The sequence below is a fragment of the Xiphophorus maculatus genome, chromosome 9 (assembly GCF_002775205.1).
Source record: "Xiphophorus maculatus strain JP 163 A chromosome 9, X_maculatus-5.0-male, whole genome shotgun sequence".
In the NCBI taxonomy this organism is placed as follows: domain Eukaryota; kingdom Metazoa; phylum Chordata; class Actinopteri; order Cyprinodontiformes; family Poeciliidae; genus Xiphophorus; species Xiphophorus maculatus.
Window position 1 is genome coordinate 13700353 of NC_036451.1, and position 24844 is coordinate 13725196.

General features: G+C 37.2%; 2 protein-coding genes across 3 annotated transcripts; one reads left to right on the forward strand and one right to left on the reverse strand.

The window, feature by feature from the left end:
- Positions 1-513: 513 nt before the first annotated feature.
- Positions 514-5646, reverse strand: LOC102222171 (phospholipid-metabolizing enzyme A-C1-like). Its single transcript, XM_014469326.2, has 5 exons — positions 5443-5646; positions 4688-4737; positions 2671-2827; positions 1648-1916; positions 514-690 (listed from the first exon to the last, which is right to left on the reverse strand). The coding sequence occupies exons 2-5, from the start codon at positions 4712-4714 to the stop codon at positions 589-591; spliced, it is 555 nt and encodes a 184-aa protein (XP_014324812.1). The 5' UTR covers positions 4715-4737; positions 5443-5646; the 3' UTR covers positions 514-588.
- A 2204-nt stretch (positions 5647-7850) lies between these two features.
- mfn1 (mitofusin 1) lies at positions 7851-20894 on the forward strand. Of its 2 annotated transcripts, none has more exons than XM_023339764.1 (18): positions 7851-8001; positions 8415-8572; positions 8652-8787; positions 9976-10138; positions 10766-10890; positions 11019-11127; positions 12023-12130; positions 12467-12620; positions 12946-13013; positions 15852-15973; positions 16217-16343; positions 16438-16542; positions 17393-17495; positions 17872-18110; positions 18184-18357; positions 18867-19063; positions 19254-19388; positions 20015-20894. In XM_023339764.1, exons 2-18 carry the CDS (start codon positions 8425-8427, stop codon positions 20082-20084), a joined length of 2283 nt encoding a protein of 760 aa, XP_023195532.1. In that variant the 5' UTR covers positions 7851-8001; positions 8415-8424; the 3' UTR covers positions 20085-20894. The 2 variants fall into 2 exon arrangements, with proteins under 2 accessions (XP_023195532.1, XP_014324803.1); XM_014469317.2 differs by having other exon boundaries at positions 17872-18098.
- Positions 20895-24844: the final 3950 nt, after the last annotated feature.

The following is a 24844-nucleotide window of genomic DNA, read 5'->3' on the forward strand; positions in this document are numbered from 1 at the left end:
GAAACGAAGTAGAAGTACTTCGTTACTGTACTTTAATACATTTTTCATGTGTCTGTACTTTACTTAAGTAGATTTAATCGTGCATACTTTCGACTTTTACTTGACTACATTATACTTTTACAGTAAGTATCTGTAGTTTATATTTTACTACATTTCTATAAAGCGTTGCATTACACGTTACATCCAAGTCTCATTGTGCTTTTTTGACGTGACTTACTAATTACGTGTTTAGGGTACAGCTGTCAGCCATCGCCTCCCCCTTTTACTCGCAGGCCGCAGTCTAATACATGTGCAGTGGTTTTCTGAGTGGGGAAGTCTGTCTAATCCTCAGTAAGAAATCTCTCTAATTTGTCCAAAAGAGCCTTTTCAATCATTTCAGATGTCCAGTAACATTCTCCCAAACGCTTCCATACCATTCTGACTGACCTGATGCTGTTTTTTCACTATTCTTTCCCCTTACACGTAGAGCTACGTGAAGAATATATGAGTTGCACAAAAATTAGCATCAGTTCATTTTTGTTTTCACATTCTTTTATTACAGTTGCATGAACGCTGGGGAACGACAGCCTGCAGTGCAGATCTCAGAATTCAGAAAGGCCTGTTTCTGGACCGTGTGTTGATCAGCCCCAGGACAGAGAAGGCACTGGCTGCTGCGGTCACCAGACTGATGGCCCCCATGGCCCGTGAAGCCTGCAGAGACAAGGAAGAGTACAGGACGTGGACTCAGCATGACCAAACTCACACTTTATTTTGAATTAGTAGTACTGCATATTCTGTCCCCATACACATAGAGCTACGTGAAGTGACAGGTAGCTAAACGAGTGTCCTGAGTATTGCAAAAATCGAACAACTCAGACATGAAAATAAAGTTGACATCAGTTTGTCTTCATCTTCATTAACAATGTTTCCAGGACAAATTTGTGAAACTGTAAATAAAAACATAAAAATGAACCCATAATATTATACAATTAATTGCCTTACATGATTATTATCTAAACTACTTGTGGCTAAATGAAACTAAAAGAATCATTTATCAAACTTACTCAAACTAAAGTTAAGAGAAACAGTATACATCAGTTCTGCGCCATTAATATAAATGTAAAGTGTAAACTTACTAACAAATGGATAATATCCCTGCATGCTTCTTATAAACAAAACGGCTGACCTCTCCACTTGATTACAAAAGACCAATTATTTTCTTCCAAAAGAAAGATGTCTTGATAAACATTTTTTCTGAATTTTTTGAAGATGCCTAAAAGCTCCTTCTCCCCCTCTTCACTGTCTATCTCTTTCAGTTTTTTAAGTCCATGCTGCACAATACAGTGTCTTATCATTCACTGTAATGAAAATGAGTGCGAAGGTCAGAAGAGAAATCTAAAAGACCCTCTGATCCCCTAAAGATTTGATCAAGATCATTTTAGAAAGTTTCTTGGGAACTTTTTTCACAGTATTTCAATTTGAGGAAATACAACCATTGTCAATGTTTCGAGAGGCATGAACTTATTTCTTGTAAAAAAAAAAAATTAAAAAAAGAAACAAAGAATGGCCGCAAGAAGAAACTATTCATCAGGCATTGTCTAAGGAGTTAGATGTGTCAATGATGCTCTGATGGCACATTAGAAAAAAGCAAAGCAAACAGTCATGGACCTGCTCAGAAACCCCTTCCCCGTAGCGTAGAAGGGTCACAAAGTGCTCGCAGTTGCTCCCCAGCAGGTCATAGGACACCTCCTGGTCGATGAGGACTTCAGCTCGCTGGATGATCTCACGGACAGGCAGAGGTGTGTGGTTGTCATCATACTTATTGTTGATGCGGTACGAATCGTTTCCCACCACCTCTTTCAGCAGCTGCATGCGCACCACAGCCTTCCTGCTGAACACAGACTTGACGCTGGACATGGTGGCTGCCTGGCTCTCATCTGTGTGAGACACCATTTTTCATCATTAGAAGTAAAAAAAATGGAGAAATGTTTGTTACAGTTATCAAAACGTCACTGAGTTTTGAACCTCATATCTCAAGATAGGAAAAAAAGCAGTTCTTGTAGCTTGTTAAAGCAACTTAAAAGGAAAAAATAGGATTATAATGGTTGTTTTCCATTACTAACAATAGAGATGAAAAGATTTGATATTGCTTTGGGATAATATTTAACAAGTATCCACAATAAGCAGAAACTCTTTTTTTTTTCAAAAGTGTGAAGTGGATTTAAATACCTCCTCCTGTGGATCTGTTATTGATAGTAGAAACTTTCACCATAATTAGATTTTCGGTTTGCTACCTTCTCTGCATTTCTGAATTTCTTATTTTTAAAATAGCTCAAACTCTATCACATAAAGTGCACATATGTTGTGAACATAAATCTTCACCTCTTGCAGAAGATTTTTTTTTTTGTAAATTACTGCATTGTAGCTCTGACTGTATGTTTGCATCCCTGCAGGAAGCTATACCTATGCCCTAGGTCTCTATTCTTTTGCATCCATTTTCATAGCTCTGCCCCCAGGCAGAAAATCAACTTTTAGCTAAGCCATGACTGACCCTGCTTTATATCTGTTGAGTGTACGTTATGCAGAGGAATTCTATTGTTAAAAGCAGGTGTTCCAAATTTGAGGGACGAAGGGCAGAGTTTTACTCAAGTTAAGCTATAGGAACACTGGGATTTGTCACTGTCTACTGACCAACAGGAGTTAAGTTGATGATGTAACCATCTCCCAGGTAGAGAGCCCAGTGCTGGTATGCTGGTCTGAATATTTCAATGAGGTCACCAGGTTGAGGGTCAGCAGAGGGCTCAGAGGGCTCAGAGGGCTCAGAAAGCTCAGGGTCATTAGAGGCCATCTAATACACAGAGCAGAAAAGACAATTATTTTCACAAATTACCTTTTTTGTGTCACAAAAAGACTGTCTTGGTAAATAAAACAACTAGAACAGGGGTCGGCAACCTTTACTGTCAAAAGAGCCATTTTGCCGCCTCCTTCACAAAAGAAAAATAGTCTAGAGCAGCAAAACGTAACACAGCTTATAAAAAACAAAAGTTGAAATTTTTTATTACATTTTATTTTTTACATGTTAAAACAATGGAACACAACCAACAAAAGTGCACCAAGCATGAGTAGGCCTATTCTGAAATTAATTAAACACTGAACTATGCGGGCCTATTTGAGTTCTTCCCATATTTGTTTAAAATTAAAATAAAAACAAGCACACTTTAGTATAAATAAAACACAAAGCCACAGTTTAGATGCTTTAAAAAATGTACATAAAATTAGGAACTTTTGTGACAAGTCCAGTTCAGTGTGCTGTCGTCCTCGATTGGGTAATTTTCGTGGCCTGCAATTAACCAAAGCGCCTGAATATAAAAAAAAAAAGAATTACATCAGCTCCAGGTCTGAAATATATATTTTTTTTTTCTGAAAAATAATAGCCTATTAAATGTTAGTGTTCTCAACTGTTTAATGTGATTTCTGTTCCTGAAGTTCGCCTCAGATCTTCCCTATATGTCGGGGCTGTAAGATGTGACTTTAGGCAGGACTGTATAGGCTCTCATTTGTGAGGCGGGAGCAATATTTGGACTTTTTAATGTTCATACTTGAGAAAACTTGCTAGCATAAGTATGTTTACCCAAAGATGGATAGGACTCCAAACGCATACTTTTTCATGTTTACATCTGTTGAGTCTACTTAATGCAGAGGAACTTTACTGTTAAAAGCAGGTTTTTCATATTTGAGGGACGAAGGACAGAGTTTGACTCAGGTTAGCTGTAGGAACACTGGGATTTGTCTTTGTCTACTGACCAATAGAAGTTAAATTGATGATGTAACCATCTCCCAGGTAGAGAGCCCAGTGCTGGTATGCTGGTCTGAATATCTCAATGAGGTCACCAGGTTGAGGGTCAGCAGAGGGGTCAGAAAGCTCAGGGTCAGGACTCCAAATGCATACTTTTTCATGTTTACGTACATGTTGGGAATGACACTCCATGTTTCAAAAAAAGTTTGTTGGATTTGGGGAGGTTGTCAATTTCACTCCATTTGTGCTCTTTAGCGAGAGTGGCCTTCAGATCCGCTCTCAGGTTTTTGAACTTGTTGATATCCAGAGGTGTGACAGGGAGACCTTATTTTATCTTGAAATGTTCTTTTTTGACAGCTCCCTCCCTCTATGAAAGGGGTAGTTAAAGTGTGCAAGTGAGCACATTATCTGCCCTGGTCAGCTACAGCTAAATTAGAATATTAATGAGAAGTTTATGTATTTCAGTAAACACATTATGTAGATTTATTCTAGACAGATTCATATTTTAAAGATTTTTTTTTGTGAAAAAATCTTTACATAAGTAAAGATGACTTTTTTTTAACATATGTAAAGAAATTATAATTTCTTGCTTATGTGATTTCTTGTAAGCAAGAAATCATGAAATGAAATATGATATTTAAGATTAGAATATGACATCAAACCGATTAAAAAACATTCTCAATGCAGAAATTGGGTTTTTTTAGGGTCTTAAAAGTATTTTCAAGAGGTGCTTTATCTGACGTACGAGCCTCATCGGAACCCGTATTCTAATTTATTGAATATGACTGTAAATGTTAATATCAGATGATTATTTATACAGTATGGCACTAACAGTAAAGTTATTGTGAGCCACATGTTGCAACTGGCCCTAAAATCGTCTTTTTTTTTGTGACAGAAGTTCAGTGTACTTACAGCAGAGTTTGGTCGTTGTTTATCCATCCCACATCATGCTTCCACAAATTCTGCAGACAAAAGAAGACAAGATTTTCAACCAATCAGATGGTTGGAAATCTTCAAATGAATTTCTAAATGTTAAAAATTCTTACATTTCAATTTAGGTTTTGGTTAAATGTGACAGGAATGAGGAAACGACAAAAATGTTGTTGTGAAAGAGAATGCTACATAAATGGTACACCACAGAGGTCACTTAGAGAACACAGCAGCTCGGTCACTCACACACAAACACACACAATACACATATGAGCTTCTGTGTTGCCTGTTCTGCTACAATAGAACCAGCACAATGTGGAAACTGAGGGAAAAATTGCTGAATTCAGGTTGTTTTTCACTGAAGGAACAAGTGCCTCGTGAAGTTAAATTGTTTTCAGTTGTGTATTTTTTTGTTGTCAGTTTTACCAGGTGAGAAAATGAGTATCAAAGGTTTGGTGATCAAAAAAATGTAAATTGGATCATAGTTGCCTATGAATGAGGGGAAATGTATATCTCCCTGGGGGAGCAGAGAGTATGTCCATCTCATGATTTATTTATGACAGTGAAGCTGCATAAAGGCCATGAATTAATTATCAAAGCATAACTCTATCAGCTTCAGAAAGTAATCTACTGATGTAAAAAAAAAGAGAAACATATAAACTATATGTACTTATATGATAATAAGCTTGTTTCTATGTTAGCAGTGTATTGTGAAGGCTTAGAAATTTCATACTTACTCAAACACCAGTAGTTTTTTCTTCCTCACCATTTTACTTCTCCATCTTAAATCCACTCAAAACTACAGGAAAATACAGCAAAAAAAAAGAGTGATCCAAAGTTTTTAGGATGAAAAGCGCTCACTGAGTTGTTTGAATCCCAAACTAGATGTCGGATGTTTCTCCTGGAGCTTGTTCAGTGTTCACGGTTCTGGCTGATTGTAGTTTCTGCCACTGTTGCTAAGTTCTGTCTCTCTGACACAAACACACACATAGATTCACTGACAGTCACAACACAAAAAGGCAGACACATGCATGCGGGGCACTGAATGCACTGCTATTTTAGTCTAAACGAATAAAGACCATGCTAAGCTAAAAATAAAAAAAGAGGAAATAAAAGCACATTTTAACCAAATAAATAGAGGCTTTTATTAAAAAAAACAATTTTTATAAGTTTTATCAGAACTTTATAATCTATTAATGTCAAATTCATTAGAAAATTGTGATATAATTCTGACAAAATGGAGTGAAGAATTAGGAGTGGAAATTACCACGGAGAAGTGGAATTTAACTTGCACCAAAGCTCACATGCAATCCATTAGTACAAAATTTAGATATTGACAGTACTAATGGACTATGAGAAAATACATCACACCTGTAAAACCGAATAAATTTAACCCTAATATTTTTTGATTTGTTTACAAAATGCATGGTGGAGAAAGGGACACTATTACAATGGTTATGGCAATGTAACAAAACCAGCTCTTGGAGAGGAGGCTAGGAAAATAACAGCAAGAATTATTTCAAAAGATTTTTTTAATGGACTCTGCTCTATTTATCTTGAGACTATATCCCAGTGGTCATAGATACAAGCATATTTTGATAGATATGTGTCTCTTGTATGCCAAAAAAATTTATTGCACTCTTTTGGAAAAGAACTGATAGTCTGCGTGTCACATTTTAGATTAGACAAATGTTAATAACTTTTCCATTGAAAATGATAACATACATACAAAAAGAGAAGCAAGAAAAAATTGAGGAGGTTTGGTCTTCATTTTATTTATTTGTTAATGACGCAAAACTCATAGATGAAGAACATTATTATAAGATGTGTATGGCCCTGGTAAATAATATTAAAGAAAATTACTGGTCTGGGGAAATGTAATTGGTTTCTATTGTACCTGTCTGACAGTTTTTATGTGTGTGTGCGTGCGTGGGGGTGTGCGTATGTGTGTTGTTTTCCTTCTTCCTTTTGTCTGTCTTCTTATGGTTGATTTGTTTATCTGTTTGGTCATTTGTTTGTTCATGACCTAAATGTTTAAATCATATGTTTATTCATATACAAATATGCTACAAATGTGTTATTGGAACCCATACAAACTTGGAATATATATGTGTGAATTATATCTCTGGTTACTAAGAATATAACAAATGTATGAATGTTTGGTTCCTATACAAATTCAAATAAAAACAATGTTTTTAAAAAAAGAAAAAAGTAGAAAATTCTTAGAGAATTCCTATTTTTATATGTATATTTCAACTAGTGCTTTTCTGCAGCTCTGACCTCTGTAAACTTTTGATTATAGTAAACCGGGCGCTGAAGGTTGTAAATTCAGCTCGCTGATTGGCCGCTGGAGGCATCGAGTCACCACCAGTGCCCGCCCCTTTCTTGATTTTCATCAAGCTGGCTCAGCTTAGTGAAAAAAAGAAAATTCCAAAATAAAACAAGTTTGACTTTAAAAAATAATAATAATTCTTTAGCGTGGAAAATACTCACATTAACTTGTATTGAAAATATATGAAGTCAAAATTAAAAGAGTAAAAAAAATTTTTTTTAATTATTTGACAAATAACCACAAAGATTTATAATCAGGAAAATGTATTGTAATTAATTTAAAACATGTCAAATTCTTCTGAGATTCAAAAAGAAGATGAAATGTAAAAGTTATAAATATAGAGTTTGTTAATTTCCATCCTTATATTCTAAAAAACCTTTATGACTTGATAGATATAGTATAGATATAAATGATAATACAATTTAAATTTAATGGTAGCAGTTTAATCTTTTCTGTTGTTTATGTATGAGCTTAAGTCATGTTTTATGCACAAAATAATAGCAAGCAAGAGAAATTCTGGTAAGCCAGAGATTGGCCATTAGCAGCATGTTCTGGATTTTAAGGCAGAGATAGTTTCAGACGTTGAGCTACAAAATACTCATCTGCTAAACATCAGTCACGTTTCTTTCAAATACGGCACTATTATAGAATACATAAAAAGGTTTTTCAGCATTATGTAATTTGTTGTCAAGAAGCATTGTTTTAGCAAAGAATACACTAGACCTAAAACACATTTCACTTTTATATTTCATTTCCCGCAATGTGGCTTTTATTTTTAAGAACTTGTGTCACAGTTGTATTTCCGGTGGCTAGCTTGCCTTTGCAGCGGTGCTAGATACAAACAGAAGGTTAGGCAGGTTGACAGCGACGAATCTTGTGCGAAGTGCGAGGATATTTAGTGTAGTCAGGGTAGAACATCTGTGTTTATGTTATGTGAAGTGGACGCCGGTTTATTAGGACTGTGGTGAGGATATATTTACACTTTTGACTAATGTTAGCACAAACCACATTGCCGCTGCCGCTGCTTTCACTAGCCTAGCTTAACGCGTGCTAGCTTCATAGCGGCTGGTTAAATATTACACTTCGACTTTTATAGCTTGCCTGCAGGCAGCCTAGAAAACAGGCACATCTCTGTCAGTTAGTAATTATTTAATATTTTTTTATATTATCAGCAATTTAAGCGTCAGTTATGTTATGGATTTAATGAGTATTACATTGGGTTAAAGATAGATTCCTTCAGAGTAGCCACAATATTGTGGAGCTACATTAGCCCTGTTAGGCTTTAATCTAAATGGTACGATGGTGGGTTTTATGCGCGCTGTCTATAAAGTGTAAATGCATTAAATGTAGTTTGTGTAACACTTCCCTTGTCTCTAGATTGAGCACCATGGCTTCTACTCCAACACTCAGGCGGACAGATTCAGCTCGGGGGGACTTTTCTCCTCTAAAGCACTTTGTTGTAGCCAAGAAGAAGATCAGCAATTTGTTTGAACAGCTTCTCAGCTACGTGAAAGAGACATCAGAGTTTGTCGAAGGTGAGTTTGTCAACTTATGACTGAACGTCAAAGAGCTGTCATCTGTCTTTAAACTTTTTTTACTATTCTCTGCTGACAGTCATCAGTGGGAATGAGGCTCTGGGGACAATCGCGACTCAAGATCAGAAGATGGAGATTCAAACCTATGCCGACAAGCTTGCAGTCATTAAGGAGGTCCTGGCTCGCAGGCACATGAAGGTGGCGTTTTTTGGCAGGTAAATGTCACTCCTCACCTGAGGCTTGATATCCTGCTGTAGAGGTTTTTCCTTCCTGTTGTTCTAATTTGGGATGTAAAATACAATACCCTGGGTAGGTGTGTTTCACTTTCACTTTGCAGTGTCCTGCAACCATATGTGGGAGTGTAGTAAGTTTAATTCATTTATACAAGTATATGGCTGATTTCTTTTTTTTAAATAACAGAATTAAAAATCAACAAAAAAATCAAACAAAAACATCTCAAGACCTGAAGGTCTTTGGCTGTGATATGTGGCTTATTTGCTCTTTTTTTGTTATAATTTTTTAACTTTATTTTTTAGTAAATAAAACATACCAACCACAATTATTAGCTTCTTTCCATCTAAGGGGGGGGGGGAACCCTCCAAAGCTCACTGAGGGAGAACTGCTGAGAGTGACGTATGTTACTCTCAGCAGAGAGTTGGCAATGTTTACCTTCCAACTAGTTGTTTTGGTGACATGCCTGGAATAAGCATTTCTTGTCCTACCACCACAAATAAATATGTGTTATTAGTTGAACTCTTCTGAGAAATCAACTGCAACTGTGTGCCTTGGTCAGCATAGGACTCAATGTTTTATCAACAAAAATAAGGGTTAAATATGTGGAAACACCTCGTTTACACTGTAGAGTATGGTGTAAGATCTGTGATCCTGTGGCCCTATTTCTCCTACAAAGCTACTAGGAATGTTGTTAGAATGAGTTATTATATGAGGAAATGGTAAATATAAATCTGGTAGCCTCAGCACTAGATTTATGGGTCACAATTGTTTCAGGGTTGTCTGTGACAGACCTGAATCCCATAGAAAACATGCTGGTTTTGTTAAATAAGTTTGCTGAGGAAGGGACTCTGGGTGGTGGAGAACGATGAGCCAAAGACTCATCCTTTTGTGTTCTTCAACTTTGTGAAATGACCTTAAAATTATTATTGACCTCCATTTTAAAGATATTTGTAGTAAGTATATTTGTGCCACCACCATAATTTTAAAGATAATGAACTCCAAAGGTCACAAACATAAAATATGCACACATTTGTTTTTTGTTTTTTTTTTGCTTTTTCTCCTAAATTAAGATTGTAGGAACTTGGTTTTGGACTAAAATCACTGACGACATCTTGGTTTGATTTGAGTAACAGGAAGCGGCCTGTTTGACCTCTGATGTTTTCCTTTAGGACCAGTAATGGTAAAAGCACAGTGATTAATGCCATGCTGAGGGACCGCGTCCTGCCCAGCGGGATTGGTCACACCACTAACTGCTTCCTGAGCGTTGAAGGCACTGATGAAGAGAAGGCCTACCTTAAAACTGAGGGATCAGAAGAGGAGAAGAGCATTAAAGTAAACGTCTTAGCTTTTGTTTTATTTTTTGTCAGTTTTTTGTTATTGCAAATATGCCTAAACCTTGTCACATTTTACATCAGAACTATATAATATAAAGTAAAGTTTTAACACAAACCCACAACATAATTACTTCCTTCTAACTAGACTAACTCTGCCGCCTTTATCTGGTTTTCAGACTGGAACAAAACTAGTGTGTATTAGGAAATATAAGGGATCACATTTTGACTTTATTGTGTTCATATCTCAGTATGTAGTCGAATAAAGTGAAAGGGGCAGGAAAAATGTGGATGAACTGAAATGTTCTTGCTGTTGTGAAAGAGTTAGTAAAGTAGGTCAGACTGTTAAGTACACAGTTTGATTGAATTTGTTCCTTAATAAGAGTTGAGACTTTCATACTGACTCCTAAAGACAGGCTTAGGATTTAATCGAAAAAGAAAATGTTTCTCCTCGTCATAGTTTGATCCACTAGTGGTCATGGGTATTTCAGGAATGATTTTGATTACTTGCTCTTGCGTATTTCTGTTTAGGAGTTAATATATTATCAGAGATTACTTCCCTCCACGTTAATGAAACGCATATGTCTATATGTGTTTATTATTCCTTCAACATTCATCCCCTCTGCAGACTGTAAACCAGCTGGCTCACGCTCTGCACATGGATGAAAGCCTGGACGCTGGCTGTCTGGTCCGGGTGTTTTGGCCAAAAACCAAATGTGCTCTGCTTCGAGACGACCTGGTTCTTGTGGACAGGTAGACATAAAACCACATCTGGAAAACCTGCACGACTGTTGCATAGTAGTTTATATAGTTTATTTTAATGTAAAAATGCATTGTTTTTCCCCATTTTAACATTTATTTGGACATTTTTCTCCCTCTAGTCCAGGGACAGATGTCACAACGCAGCTGGACAGCTGGATTGACAAGTTTTGCCTGGACGCTGATGTCTTTGTGCTCGTGGCAAACTCTGAATCGACACTTATGAACACGGTATTATTTCACACCGGTGTCCTGTGGGATTTATTTATTTTGCATGAGGTGTTAAGCAGATTAGATAAGTTTTAAAGTCTTTTATTTATTATGAAACTTGGCATAACCTAGTCATTCCTATATTTAGCTAGTGCTGTCTATTAAATCTGTCGTGTCATCATGAGATTTGCAGGATTGGTGTCCTTAGCAAGGAAGCAGGGTTGTGCTAATGGTGTAACTGCTTTATGTGTTGTTGATGGTAGCAGGGTGGCTTTTTTTTTCTTCTTAGTTCTTGGCTTATAATGCTTGACAAAGATATGTTCTATGATATGGAACAAGTACATAATTAAAATACAGATTTATCCCTGGTATTTTTTTGTTTTTTAAAAATTCCATATAGTTAGGAAACATTATCATTAAAAGCTTGTTTTTATAGTATATGGAATGCTTTTAGTAGTCACTTAGGGTTTAATTGAGCAGCAACTATTTAATTTTCAAGCAAATTGTGTCTGGTTTTTTCAGTCACTTATGTTTACTCAATAGGCCTTTTTACATACTTTCCATCCTGAGCTGGTTAGATTGCAATCGGCTGTGTGTACGCAGCCTCAGAAAGGCTCCACTTGTCTCCCTCTGCTCAGGCATTCATGCAATGTGAAGCTAAACACAGTCACTGCTGCTCTTAAAGAGAAAGCAGACTCACATTCCCATGGTGGCTGTCCACTGGACCCGAACCAAATTCTGACATGGCAGAAGATTAATAAATATATTTTGTTGTTGTATAACAGTGTTCGTTTAGAACATTTCTGTTAGCTGAAAACGATGTACTGAATACATCCTGACATTTTTCACTGCTATGGACTTGTCTGAGTTTGTTTTCTGAAGCATATTATTGACCTTGTGTCTTTATTCCATTTAGGAAAAACATTTTTTCCACAAAGTGAACGAGCGTCTCTCAAAGCCAAACATCTTCATCCTTAACAATCGTTGGGATGCCTCGGCAAATGAACCAGAGTACATGGAGGATGTGAGTTAAAACTCTTGTAGCTTTCATGCCACAAACAAATACATTTCAACACATTAGGCAAATTATTATTGCTAGTAAAATAAACTTTACAAATTTATTTGAATTTATTTATTTCAAACAGACAATAAAAAGTGGCAATGGAAAAGAAAAATCAGACTGTCATGCCAATTGATTAATAGATCTTCTGATTTTCTGCCCCTCTAAATCATTCACAGAAACTGCTTTTGTATGATGACCTTACTTATTTATGTAATATTTGTGTTTTTTTGCAACTCTATAATGAAATCTCATTGAAAATGAACCTGTTAATATTGATGCAAGTGTTTATTTTTGCAGGTGAGGAAGCAGCACACAGACCGCTGTGTGAACTTTCTTGTGGAGGAACTAAAAGTTGTTGACCGTGATCAGGCACCCAACCGTATTTTCTTTGTCTCTGCAAAAGAGGTGCTCAACTCTCGGATGCAGCGAGCGCAGGGCATGCCGGAAACAGGTGAGCGTGAAATATAGTTTACCCTGGTTGAACAGAGTAAAGAATAGAGAAAGGTTGTGTAGTAGTTTCATGGATGGCATTTGTTTATTTATTTTGCATTTTTGTGTCTATTCTTATTTGTTGTTTAAGTATTCTATCTTTACTTAGTGAAAAGAATTAGAGAGCAAACAAACCTTTTTATGCTAAATTAAATGAATACAAGCTAACAATAAACACAGTTAGATTTTTTTTTTAATATATTTTTTAAAGATTTAAATAATTTATATTGTAGGTGAAGTCTCTAAATAGAGTTTAGGTAACATTATATTATACTTTTATCCCACAGGTGGCGCTCTGGCCGAGGGGTTCAAGGAGAGACTAAAGGAGTTCCAGAGTTTTGAGAGGAGGTTTGAGGTACACAGACTAGTGTTACATTGAGGATGTGGCTTAATATCTGGTAATAAAATTACCAGTAAGGCATGATGATTATGTTACAAACTGATCTCTATTTTAATAACGGTCATTACAGTTTCCTTTCTCTTCATTGACTCTCCTTTCTATAGCAAAGCTTTATCTTTAGTCCTGTATCTATACAAGTTGATTAATAGATAATGACTTGGAGTTTTTTTATGCAGCTAGAATGGTTAGTTTACATTGTTCAATTATCAGCTGCCTAAAAAAACATTTACCATAGAATCTATGTTTTTATCTTAAACCACTGGTGAGTCTGTGTGAGAGACTCGCCAGCATAATGATGTAAGTCAATGACCAAAGACATGATACAAATATTAGGCCGTGAAGTTTTCAGGAAACAAAGTGCAATAGTTCTGCTGCTGTAATAAATGTCTTTTTATTGTTTTTTTTCCCAGTTATGAGTGTCTTCACCTGTCACCTTTTCCTCACCAACCTTTCCCTCCTATCAAAATGAGAACCACATAAGAGCAGGATAAACACCTGCAACTGGCTTTCCTTCCATTATTGGACTAATAGCTGCTTCAAATCTCTGGTGTAATTGTGCTGCTGCAAAAAATAGAAATACCCAACTTAGAGTTTTCATCATGTAGTGTGATGGTGGTTTTCAGTAACCAGAGAGCCAGCTCAGAGCCACATCATTATGTTGCTGTAAACGTAAAACGTCCAGTTAATGTTTGTGCTGATTTTGTTTCATTCAGAGGTTTTTGGAGGATTGTAGTGCAGAGAAACAGTTTAATAACACAGATTCAAGGTTTCCCCCAGAAAACTTGCTACGCCCGGAGGTTGGGCGCTAGGACAGTCATTTATTCAACAGCTCGTCGTGTTTTTTAGTTAAAAATGTTTAAAGTTGACAGGAACAGTTTTAAATATCACTTGATAAATATGTGTTATTGAAAGATTGGAAGATTAATACATGAACACCAACAATAAAGTGTTAAAAATGCAAACATTTTAAAAATACTTAAATAAATAAGCAATGTTTAGCCCGTTGGGGACACAAGTAAAGCCTGGTGGCTCGCCAGGCTTGTAATACACTGGAGGAAACCCTGAGATCATATTATTTATGTCAATATCCCTACAAACAGATGACGTCATATCACAGTATGATGTCTTAAATGATGCAGAAATGCTTTTTTAAACAAGTGCTTCTCATTAAACACTTCACAAGAAGCTGTTCTATGTTCAAGAATTGCAGCACTGGACAGTTTTAAGAAAAACTGAGTGTTTTACATCAGAATTGATTGACTCTGTCTGAAGACCAAGACGGGTATAGCAGAACTGAGTCAAAAATTTGTTTCATTGTTGTACTTTTTGTCTTTATGTGTATAAAAATATACATAATTGACTGAACTTTGAAACATAGCGCTTTGACTGGCGGCTTGCTGTTTTTCAACCCACCTCCAGCTGCTGCTGAGAAAGCATTCATTTATTTATCTGTGCTAAATTTAGGTCTTACAGTTGTGGAAATGCACAAAAGTGATGCTAAGCAAACAATAGCACAAAGTTAACATTGGACTAGTCTGATGGGAAAAACTCCTGGTCAGTTTTTTTTTTAATGTTTCCCCACTCAGAGCAGGCACCTGTAGGGCCATTTAGATATGTGCCTGTTCTTCAACCTGCGTCTTCATTGCTGAAGTCTAGATTCACTTAGGTGAGGTTAACAGTTGTTTGGTTTCATTTGACATCTGTTTGCATTTTTCAGTTTTAATATTTTCAGTTTTATTTCACCTTAACATATACCATTTTAGCAAAACATGTAGTTGTATATTTGAGAAAGTCAGCAAAACTACTTGGAAGTTTGAACCTTGAAACATTAGTAATTACTTACTGAAGCTGTGCTATGAACTAACCCAGAGGTGGGCAATCCTGGTCCTCGAGGGCCGGTGTTCTGCAACTCTTCGATGTCTCCCTGGTCCAACACACTTGAATCCAACAGCTGAATCACCTCCTAAGTGCAGTCAGGTTCTCCAGAGTCCTGCTAATGACCTCATTATTTGACTCAGGTGTGTTGAAGTAGAGACACATCTAAAAGTTGCAGGAGTCCGGCCCTCGAGGCCTGGAATTGGCCACCCCTGAACTCACCTGAGCTAAAGCTTTTCTGTTTAGCTAAAACATATCTACATCAATGAAGTCAGTTGCCTTTTGCCATCCAGTAATCAGTTATAAACAGCAAGTACCTGCAGATTTTAGTATAACATTTAATGTGTAAGTCCATCACATCATGACAATTGGACTTACTTCCAGATTGTATTTATTCACAACAAAAGGCATGCTTAAATTTGATTAATATTGAACTGACCAAATAAGAATAGACAATATTCTTATTTGAAATTAGTCTAAACTAACATCCTATTAGGAACAGAGGAGTTTCCTCCTGTGGCTTTAATGTCAAGACAAATCTTTATGTCCATAAATGAATGTTCACTCTAGAAACAAAGGACACAACATTCCTACCTATGTTTTCTTGTTTTGACATGTTTCCTTTTCTTCTAGAATTTGTCTGGTTTTTCATAAGTTTCTATTATTTACAAACTTTTCTGTGGCTAAGCCAACACACAAGTGTGACCCTTTTGTATGTGGGCTGTGCGACACAAGGTACACACTCTGCTGCTGTCATTTTCATGTCTGTGTCTCCATTTTTTTCCCTTCATCTTTAGTTAAAAGCAGCAGGTGTCTATCTTGTCCTGTTTGTCCCTACACCGCATGCTAACTCATGCGGGCGGTCTGGCAGCACCCAGCCTACCTGTCACAGTAAACTTGTGTGTTGTGGCCTCGCAGGAGTGTATCTCGCAGTCAGCAGTGAAAACAAAGTTTGAGCAGCACACTATCAGGGCCAAGCAGATCATAGAAAAAGTCAAGACCATCATGGATGCCATCAACATTGAAGCAGCAGAGAAACGGTGAGCATGTCTTCCACTCTTGTTTTTATTTTATATCCATTAAGAATTTTACAGTCCACGATGAACTAATTGTCTTTTTATCAATGTCTTAAAGGCTTTAACAGGTAAACTAGATAATAGAAATTTTCTGAGTAGTTAAAGTTAAGCGTAACGTGGTTAAACAATTAAAAAGAACAAACACAGTTGACTGTTCAGTTGCTTGGGTGCTTGTATCTGTTGTGACGTTTTGTTTTGGACTTTCAGAGTGGCAGCACTGGAGGACAGAGAGTATCAGAGAGACCGGCTGGAGTTTGTTAGGAATCAACTCAACTTACTCATTGAAGAAATAAAAAAGAAGATCAAAGCCATCAGCGACGATGTGGAGTCCAAGGTAACAAGAAGTGGGAAAATTTCACCCTGCCTATAACAGCAACCAAATCACCAGTAAATATGCTGTCAGACTTATGTACTTGTGTTACACTCAGGTGTCCATTGCTATGGGAGAGGAGATCGACCGTCTTCATGTGATCGTTGACGAGTTCCGCGGTGATTTCCACCCTTCACGTCAAGTCCTCAAACTCTACAAGGCTGTAAGTAAAACTCTGTATAAAAGCTGTTCGCTCTAGTCATGGACATCATACAGTAACCCCTTGTGAAACATAAAATAAACATGACATTTTGTGAAATCTAATCATCAAAATCAAATATATTAATCAATGTTCCAGCTATTATTAATCAAAGGCAACTTTAAATTTGTGGGTTTTTAACTTTGATGTAAAGGATCTCAGAGTTTCAGCTGTTTTGCAGTTGAGCAAACTTTCACTAATCTGGAAGTTTGCTCCAGATTAGTGGAGCATAAAAACTGAATGCTGCTTCTCTGTGTTTGGTCCTCTGGTTCTGGTTTGCTTTAAACCAGAATCAGAGAGGTCTGGAGGGTTGATACAACAACAGCAACAGATCTTTAACATATATTGGTGCTCACCAATAGGAGAACGGTTGAGATAAACTTGTGAGTTCTGGTTCTGGAAAAGCAAAGAATTAAGTGCAATTTCTGCTTGGAGTTGTATTGTAATGTGAACTATAAAATCATAATCACAAGTATTTATGCTCACTATATTTGTGTTTGCTATCAGCCCATTGGAGAACTCAGGTGGATGACTGCATTGGTTCTTGTAATCATTTCTTTAACATTATAATAAACTGAATTCATTCTGTGAGGGAGTTTCTTGCAGAATCTCAGATATCTTTCTCCTGATTTTATATTTGTGTTGAATGTTAATCTTGCAGTATTAAATACCGTTGAGTAGAGTGATAAAATAGGGAGAGGGTTTACAGTCCGTCTAATTTATGTGACTTTTTCAAACTTATTTTTGCAACACATCGGTTTAGAAAAGTGTTTCTTCTCTAGTTGACCTGAACTTGTTTCTTTGTCACTGGCAGCATCTGCTGGCACATGTGGAACAGGGAATGGGAAAGAACCTGGCTTTCCGTTGCTCCAACGCCATCAATGTCTCTGTCCAGTCTTCTCAGCAATACATGATGGGTAACTGACCACTGACATTACAAGAAATCCCAACAGATTTATAGAAAACACATTTTACTGGATCATTTTGACTACACCTACTCGGAAGCGTTTGCTCATCTGACTGTACTATATTTGTCCTTGCTGAATGCCATCACCGCATGCCTCATTATGCTACAAATGCATCACCGTTTCAGACCTGCATGCAGACTGTCCTCTGTGACACTGATGCAGGTAAACTGGTAATGCGGTCGTTGATAAAATATACAGGGTGCTGTTACAAAACTAAACCATGAAGTTTTTTTTTTTGAAGAAGAAATGAAGACAGGTAGCTATGTGTAAGTCTTTTTTCAAATACGAATGTTTTTCGTGTGTGTGTGTGTGTGTAACATTTCAGAGAGCATGGTGCCTCTGCTTCCCTCGACGGCTCAGAGCCAAGTCCACATGCTGGTGCCCAAAAAGACGTTCGACCTGAGCTATGACCTGAACTGTGCTGCCATTTGCAGTGACTTCCAGGAAAACATCGAGTTCCAGTTTTCGTTGGGCTTGAAGGCTTTAGTGCACCGCTACTTGGGTTCTGTTAATGCACAGAGAGCTCTCAAACTGGTAGATCCAAACTTCCAGGTACCTTCTGAGGTGAACATAATGAAACGTCATGTTGTGTATTTGGGGGTAAACCAGCCTAAAGTTGAAGTTGTGTTTTCTGTAGAACTCTAGAGCTGCAGTTCCGGTAACGCCTTCGTCTGAGCCCCCATCCATCGCAGCACCGCCCAATAACGAGAAGGCTCTGATGACCCAGGAAGACCTGATGATAGCCATGGCAACCAACTTGGCATCCATCACTTCGCGCACCTCAATGGGCGTCATCGTTGTTGGAGGAGTGGTATGTCCTTATGAACTGTGTGTATTTAATTATGGTCTAAATGCATCCTTAAAAAGTCTGGAAAAAATTAAGACTTTAAAATTTCTTAAATGAATTTAAAACATTTAAGTATACCTTAAATATGTTGACCACAGGTCTTAAATTTTGTCATTGCAAGACTAATTAATGAACATTTTTATTTTCTTGTTAAGCTGAAGTTTGAATCACACGCAAATGTCTTCATTTCGTTCTTTGACTTGAGGCGGTTGAGGCTACCTGCTACTTGTTGCTAACATATCCTTGCTAGCTAGCAATCTAGTTTTTTTTTTCCTTTATCATGGCCACAAAGCCAATTTCACAGTTTTTACTGTACTTACTGTAAAGCAATAAGTTTCCTCAACCATCCTGTTTATAGATTTTCATAAATTTCCTTCAAGGTGCCATTAAAAAGGTCTTAAATTTGACTTGCCATTTGACTCTTAACAGTTTGTCTTAAAGCTTCTGACTGTTTTTTTTTTTTTGCTCTCAAGGTGTGGAAAACAGTCGGCTGGAGGGTTATTGCCCTGTCGGCCTCCCTCTATGGCCTGGTGTACTTGTACGAGAGACTCACTTGGACCACAAAAGCGAAAGAGCGAACTCTGAAGCGGCAGTTTGTGGAGTTTGCTACTGAGAAACTGCAGCTCATCGTCAGTTTTACAAGTGCAAACTGCAGCCACCAGGTCCAACAGTAAGTCCTGATGTTACAGAAGCTGCCTGTCTAATAACCTGATAACTGAAAGATTATTTTGTTTTGTGTTGTTGGATAAATTCAACAACTATATTCATAATTTTGATTTGCAGTATTGTAAAAAACCTATTGGAATGTATTTTCCCCTCATCATGACTTCCTCCTCTGAGCGGTGTGACTCTGTTCGCAGGGAAATGGCCACGACGTTCGCTCGGCTCTGTCAGCAGGTGGATCAGACGCAGAGGGATCTGGAGGCAAACATCCGTCAGCTGACCACTAATATAGATGAGCTGGAGACCGTCCAGAACTGCTCAAAGACTCTGCGGTGAGTCCTGAACACTTTCTCATGAGTACAACAATAAGGGGAATAGTTTGTAGCTTTTCAGATAATTCAGCAAGTTTTACCATGTCTAGCAAAAGTATTTATACTCCTTGAACTATTTTGCAGACTTTAATGGATTTTCTGAGGATATTATGAAATATACCAACAGAAAATGTTTCCATAATTGTGGAAAATGAACATGATTTTCAAAAAATGTAAAAAATTTGAAATGTGCCTTGCTTTTATAGAAACTTTGTAGAACTCACTTTTTCTGCAGGTACAGCTGCAGTCTCCATATTGCTGCAAAGCAGCTTAAACTTAGTAAAATTATTCTCTGCTAACTAAAAGGGTACATATTGTGCTTTCTTGAACAAGTTGGGACAGGTTTGTGTTCCTCACATTTTGTTTTTGCACAAAATGCTTTACAAACCAGCTGACCAAACATACTGGAGCTGGGGTTGCTAGGCAACAGGGCAGTGCCCGCTGATTGAGACTTAATAATCGGGAGGTTTTTGAAACTGCTCGTTTTTCAGACACCAACAAAACATTTAGTTGTTGCCAAAAAGTGCATGACAAACTTCTTTGGTAAATTTGGTTCATGTTTTATACATTTTTTATTTTCTGCACAGACATAAAGCAACAGAGCTGGAGAAACAGCTGGAGGATTTTACCAAGCAGTACCTGCAGCCTCAGGACTGAAGCCGCAGTCTGGCTCTTCTGGAGTCGTCCTGCTCACGATGCCAACTGCTGGTGGCGATGCTGGAAACTGAGTCAACCAAAACATGGAACTCTTTCTGCACACCACCGGGGGCAAAGCTGATGCTCCTCTGAACAAATGTACCTACAATGTTTCTCAGATATTAAGACTTTTTTGGTTTGTGAAAGATTCTTTTTGTTGCTCAGAAAAACCATTTGTTAATTTTGTAGGTTTCACAGGAAAAATTAAGTATTTTCCCTGTTCTTAACCCAGCCAGAAACATCAGGTGCTCACAAAAAAGCAGTTGAATTAAAAAGGAAAAATCTGCCTAAATGAACAGTGGTTGTGAAATTTCTCTCCACCAGGGGGCATCATGCATTGGTCAGGTTGCCAGGTGTTGGATTCAGTTTTTTGACACTAACCTTTTGTGACTTTAATTGTAAAGATGCCTTTTTTATTATTGTGTTTATGGAGAAAATGAAGACCTTTGCAGACGTTTGTTCAAACGGGATCAGTTGTAAGTGAAAAAAATACACGTTATATTAAAAGTGTAAGGAAACAGTAAATATATGCCCTGTACTCGTGAGTCGGAAGGAAAGCATGTACTGTAGTTTTATTTCTATTTTCTAACAATCCAAACTGTATAGTTCAAAGAATTTCATTATCAGATATTTTATATTATATTTTATTTATACAAAATACAATGGGCTTGCAGTTACACATCACTGCATTTTGTAAACTTTTGCGTTTCCTCTCAAATGTGTATCAAAATTTGCTAGATTGCATTAAACCTGAAATTATCTAAAACTTGACTTTGTGTTTGTATTCATGTTTCGACAGCATGGCACCATTTTTACATGCATGTAACTTGGAGGTGTCAAAAGTCCAAATTGTGACACTTTGACTTAAGTTGTGTGACTCGCAACCAGAATTAAAACTGATACATATTCAGAACCACAACACAGGCAATGGGTGGAGATTGAAACATTTAACGTCTTTATTGGGACATAATCTTGACTGAACTGCATCTGATCCTGTGATGTCTGTAGTTTCCTACATGGCAGACATCATGACCTTGACATGAGTGAAGCTAAAGCTTCTCTACGTTCAGGATCCATTTTGATATCAAAAGCAGAACCACCACATGCTGTTTTCTACCTCGAGTTGTTAATAAGCAGAACTGTAAACATCCAACCATCTCAAGTTGTAGGCCAGGAATCCTAAATTAAACTTTTGAGCAAAATCACCAAATGGGATGAAAAACTGACTACAAAATAAATGTACATTTAGTTAATTTGAACCTTTAAGACTTATTTTTTAAAATTAGTAACTTTTTTCTTGTGTCGTTGGCCTACAAATATACCACGAGAAAAGGTGGAAAAAGAACAAGGACATGCCATTCAATTAAATAGATGTGAGCTGATCTTCGGGAATCTGTAAGCGACTAACAAAAAAAAAAAAAGATTTGTTAAAATTGCCCATATCTACAGAAGAGTCTCGACATACATGGCTGCAAATGGACTCAAGGTTAGGCAAATATTCAAAACCAGCTGTTGGGAGGACTGCAGCTGTCAAAAAAAAATCATAAATGTTCTCATTCATTCTAAAGCAAATAATATGCAGCAAAACAGGGCAGTACGCTGGGGTTATTGAACATTAATGTGAAATGCATTAGATAACATAAAAATGAATCAAATAAAATAAAGCAAGGGTGTCATCCTAACAGTGGTTTTTAATGCAGTTACACTATGCAGTAATAACATTTTAAAAACCATTTTACAATGGGGTACAATATGCTTTAAGGCTTTTATGAACAAAAACTTAAAATAAAAAAATCAGTGAGAATTGATATTGTTGATTAAAAGCTTTTTTATTGGTTACAATAACTCATGGCAACATAGTATCACCAAGCCACTGTACAAATACAAAAAAAGGTCTGGTGTGAAAAAGACTATAAAAATTATCTCATAAGTGATTATAATTTCACACAATAGCACTGTAAAGAGAGTTATGATGGCACCAAGTCCCCGGTCTTTAATGGCTTCGAACAAACAAATAAATAAAGGAAAAACCTCAAATAAAAAACCAGAATGTCAGGACAGTAGGCTGTAGTCAAAGAGCAGTGCAGTGCAACAAAAAAATTTAAATAAAAGAAGCAGGGGTGTCAAAATGTTGACATTTTTGTCGTACTGTAAATAAAACTGGAGCTCAATTACAGACTGAACTCATGCAGCAGCGACAGGAAAAAACTGTCAGACACATGAAAGACGTAACCTGTTCAACACTGAACCTCTGGCTCTGAGCGCACACATGTGATCAGTTTGTAACATCAGCCGACCTGATCAGTCAGAAAGCTGGAGGGGAAAAAAACCCCAAACATTCGGGGACGCAACACTGATGAAAAGCACCGTTGTTGGATTTACAGGTTTACTGTTCGACCTGCATGAGTGAACTGCACAGGCACATGAGAGTGTTTCTACTCCAGGCTCCAGCGGCTAACAATGCAGAAATATACAGGGATAAAAGGTTTGTTTACCGAATATCATCATCATCTCATACTGGCTGTCAGCTGTTAAGGGTCATGGTGTTTCTTCTTTTTTTTTTAAGATTCATAGAGCAACACAGTGAGAAACTGACATGTTCAACATTTAGTGAAGATGAGAAGAAACATCCAACATAATACAAAGATACAACCAGTGATAATGGGAAATAATCCTAGGCCGTTATGAATTATGCTACACATGTTAAAATTATAATCATTTTAAAACAGTTCTTCATCGTTTCCACACTATTACTGTTTCTAGTAAGCAAGGAAGAAGAGCAGTGGTGCTTTTTCAGCAAGCTGACCAGCAGCCCACAGCAAAAGGTTGCTGTTGCTTTAGAGTCAACACAGCTGGAGAAAACGCCGGTCAATTCAGCAGGATTTTTTTTTTCCAAGAATAAAACAATTAGGATGTAAATGATATGAACAGTTTTTGCAGTTTTGAAACATTTTATTTTTGCTTTGGTATAGCTTGATATCCTCAATCAGCCCATGGCTAGCTGCCCAGGAGTCCAAATGTGTTTTTACCGGAATGCTCAAAGTTCCTAGCAATGGTCCAGATACTGGCCTGACCAGCTTCCCAGCTGAGAAAACTGCAGCTGCTGGATCTGTCATCCTGACCAAAGCAGCATCATAGACTGCAAGGGGAGCTCCTAATCAGATGTTGTTGGGTTTTTTTTAACTTTAAAATGATCCACTTTTCAGTTTAGATTCAGTCGCTTCCTAAAGTGGTAAAAATATTCATCCTGCACAACAGAACATATACATCTGGTTATGACTGGATTGATTAAAACCAGCTATGTTTGAGAGTTAACATGCAGACAAACTCCTGCTGCATTAGTGTTCAGAGATAAAAAAAAAAATAGAACTAAAGAATGCAGCTCAAGTTACATTTTAATAGGTTAAGAAAAGCCACAATGTCAAGAATCTACTGTTGATGGAGTTAAGAGAAAATTAGACCAAAAACATTAAATGTTTCTTCAAGCATCTTCTTGTTGAACCGTCAGAGAGAGAGAGAGTACTCCCACAATGATGTCCCGTCTCTTTATATCCAAACCTTTTAGTCCTGTAATTAACACATAAACATCTGAATGTTTTTGAGCTTGGTAGCGGAAATTACACTTATGGTTACAAAAACTCACAGAAGCAGTCAACCTATCAGATCAGACAACAGATTGGGTGGGAAATGACAGAGAAAGTTGGCACTTGATTAACGCTAGCAATGGGTTTTTTTGTTGGTTTTTTTTATTTTACAGACTAGTTTTCGGTTCACAGCTCAGGGTCTGTGGAGCACATTGGCACAGATGAATGAGGAAGTAACACATGAACATCAGATTACACCCGGTCCCTCTACCCAACACACACAAGCCTTCGTCAAAACTGATATGCAAGACATTTCACATCCTATACGTCTCTCCAGGATATCCTACTAACTATCTGCTGTTCACAAACATTCCCTCAGGATGAGTTATTTAACTTCAAAAGAAGAGTAAAATCACATGAACCTTTCAAAATGAAATGTTGACCAGAACCACGGCTCTTTAAAAGAGGGAATAACTGACGGCTGAACCAACCAGAAATACAAACGTTTCTGTGTTAATTGAAAGCAGATTTATACATAAAAAAAAAAAAAAAAAATACAAAGAATAAAAGAAGTGAGGCATTAAGAAGCGGTGAGGAGCTGCATGCGGTTTTCCTCTAAGCGTTCGTCTTAGTGTTCACTGGAATCAGTGTTTGCTTCTGTTGGGAGGAAAGAATCTTCTCACTCACACAGCTCCTTAACGCCATACTTTACAAGTCATTTCTGAGCCATGGTTCGAGTATAAAGACAAACATTTACTATCAATTTTAGACATTTCCCCTCAGTAGACAGGCTTTAGATATGGCATATAGAAAACAAGGTGGTAAAGAAGGAAAGATTTCTTGTTGGATGATTGAAAAATAGACAATCTGTGGAAAGCATGGATGGTTGGATGAAGAGATATCTGATAAATAGATTGGCTCATAGACAGAGAAATTGATGGGATTATTTGTAGGGTCGATAAACTGAAGGATTGATTTATAAATAAATGGGTTAAAGGATGAATTGTTTGATGGACAGACGGGCAGCTATGGAGATCGGCCAGTGGAGGAACTGGTGAATGAGTTTATAAATGGATGAATGGATTGAAGGATAAATCAGTTGGTTAGAAGAATGGACGAGTGGACAGATGCACTGGT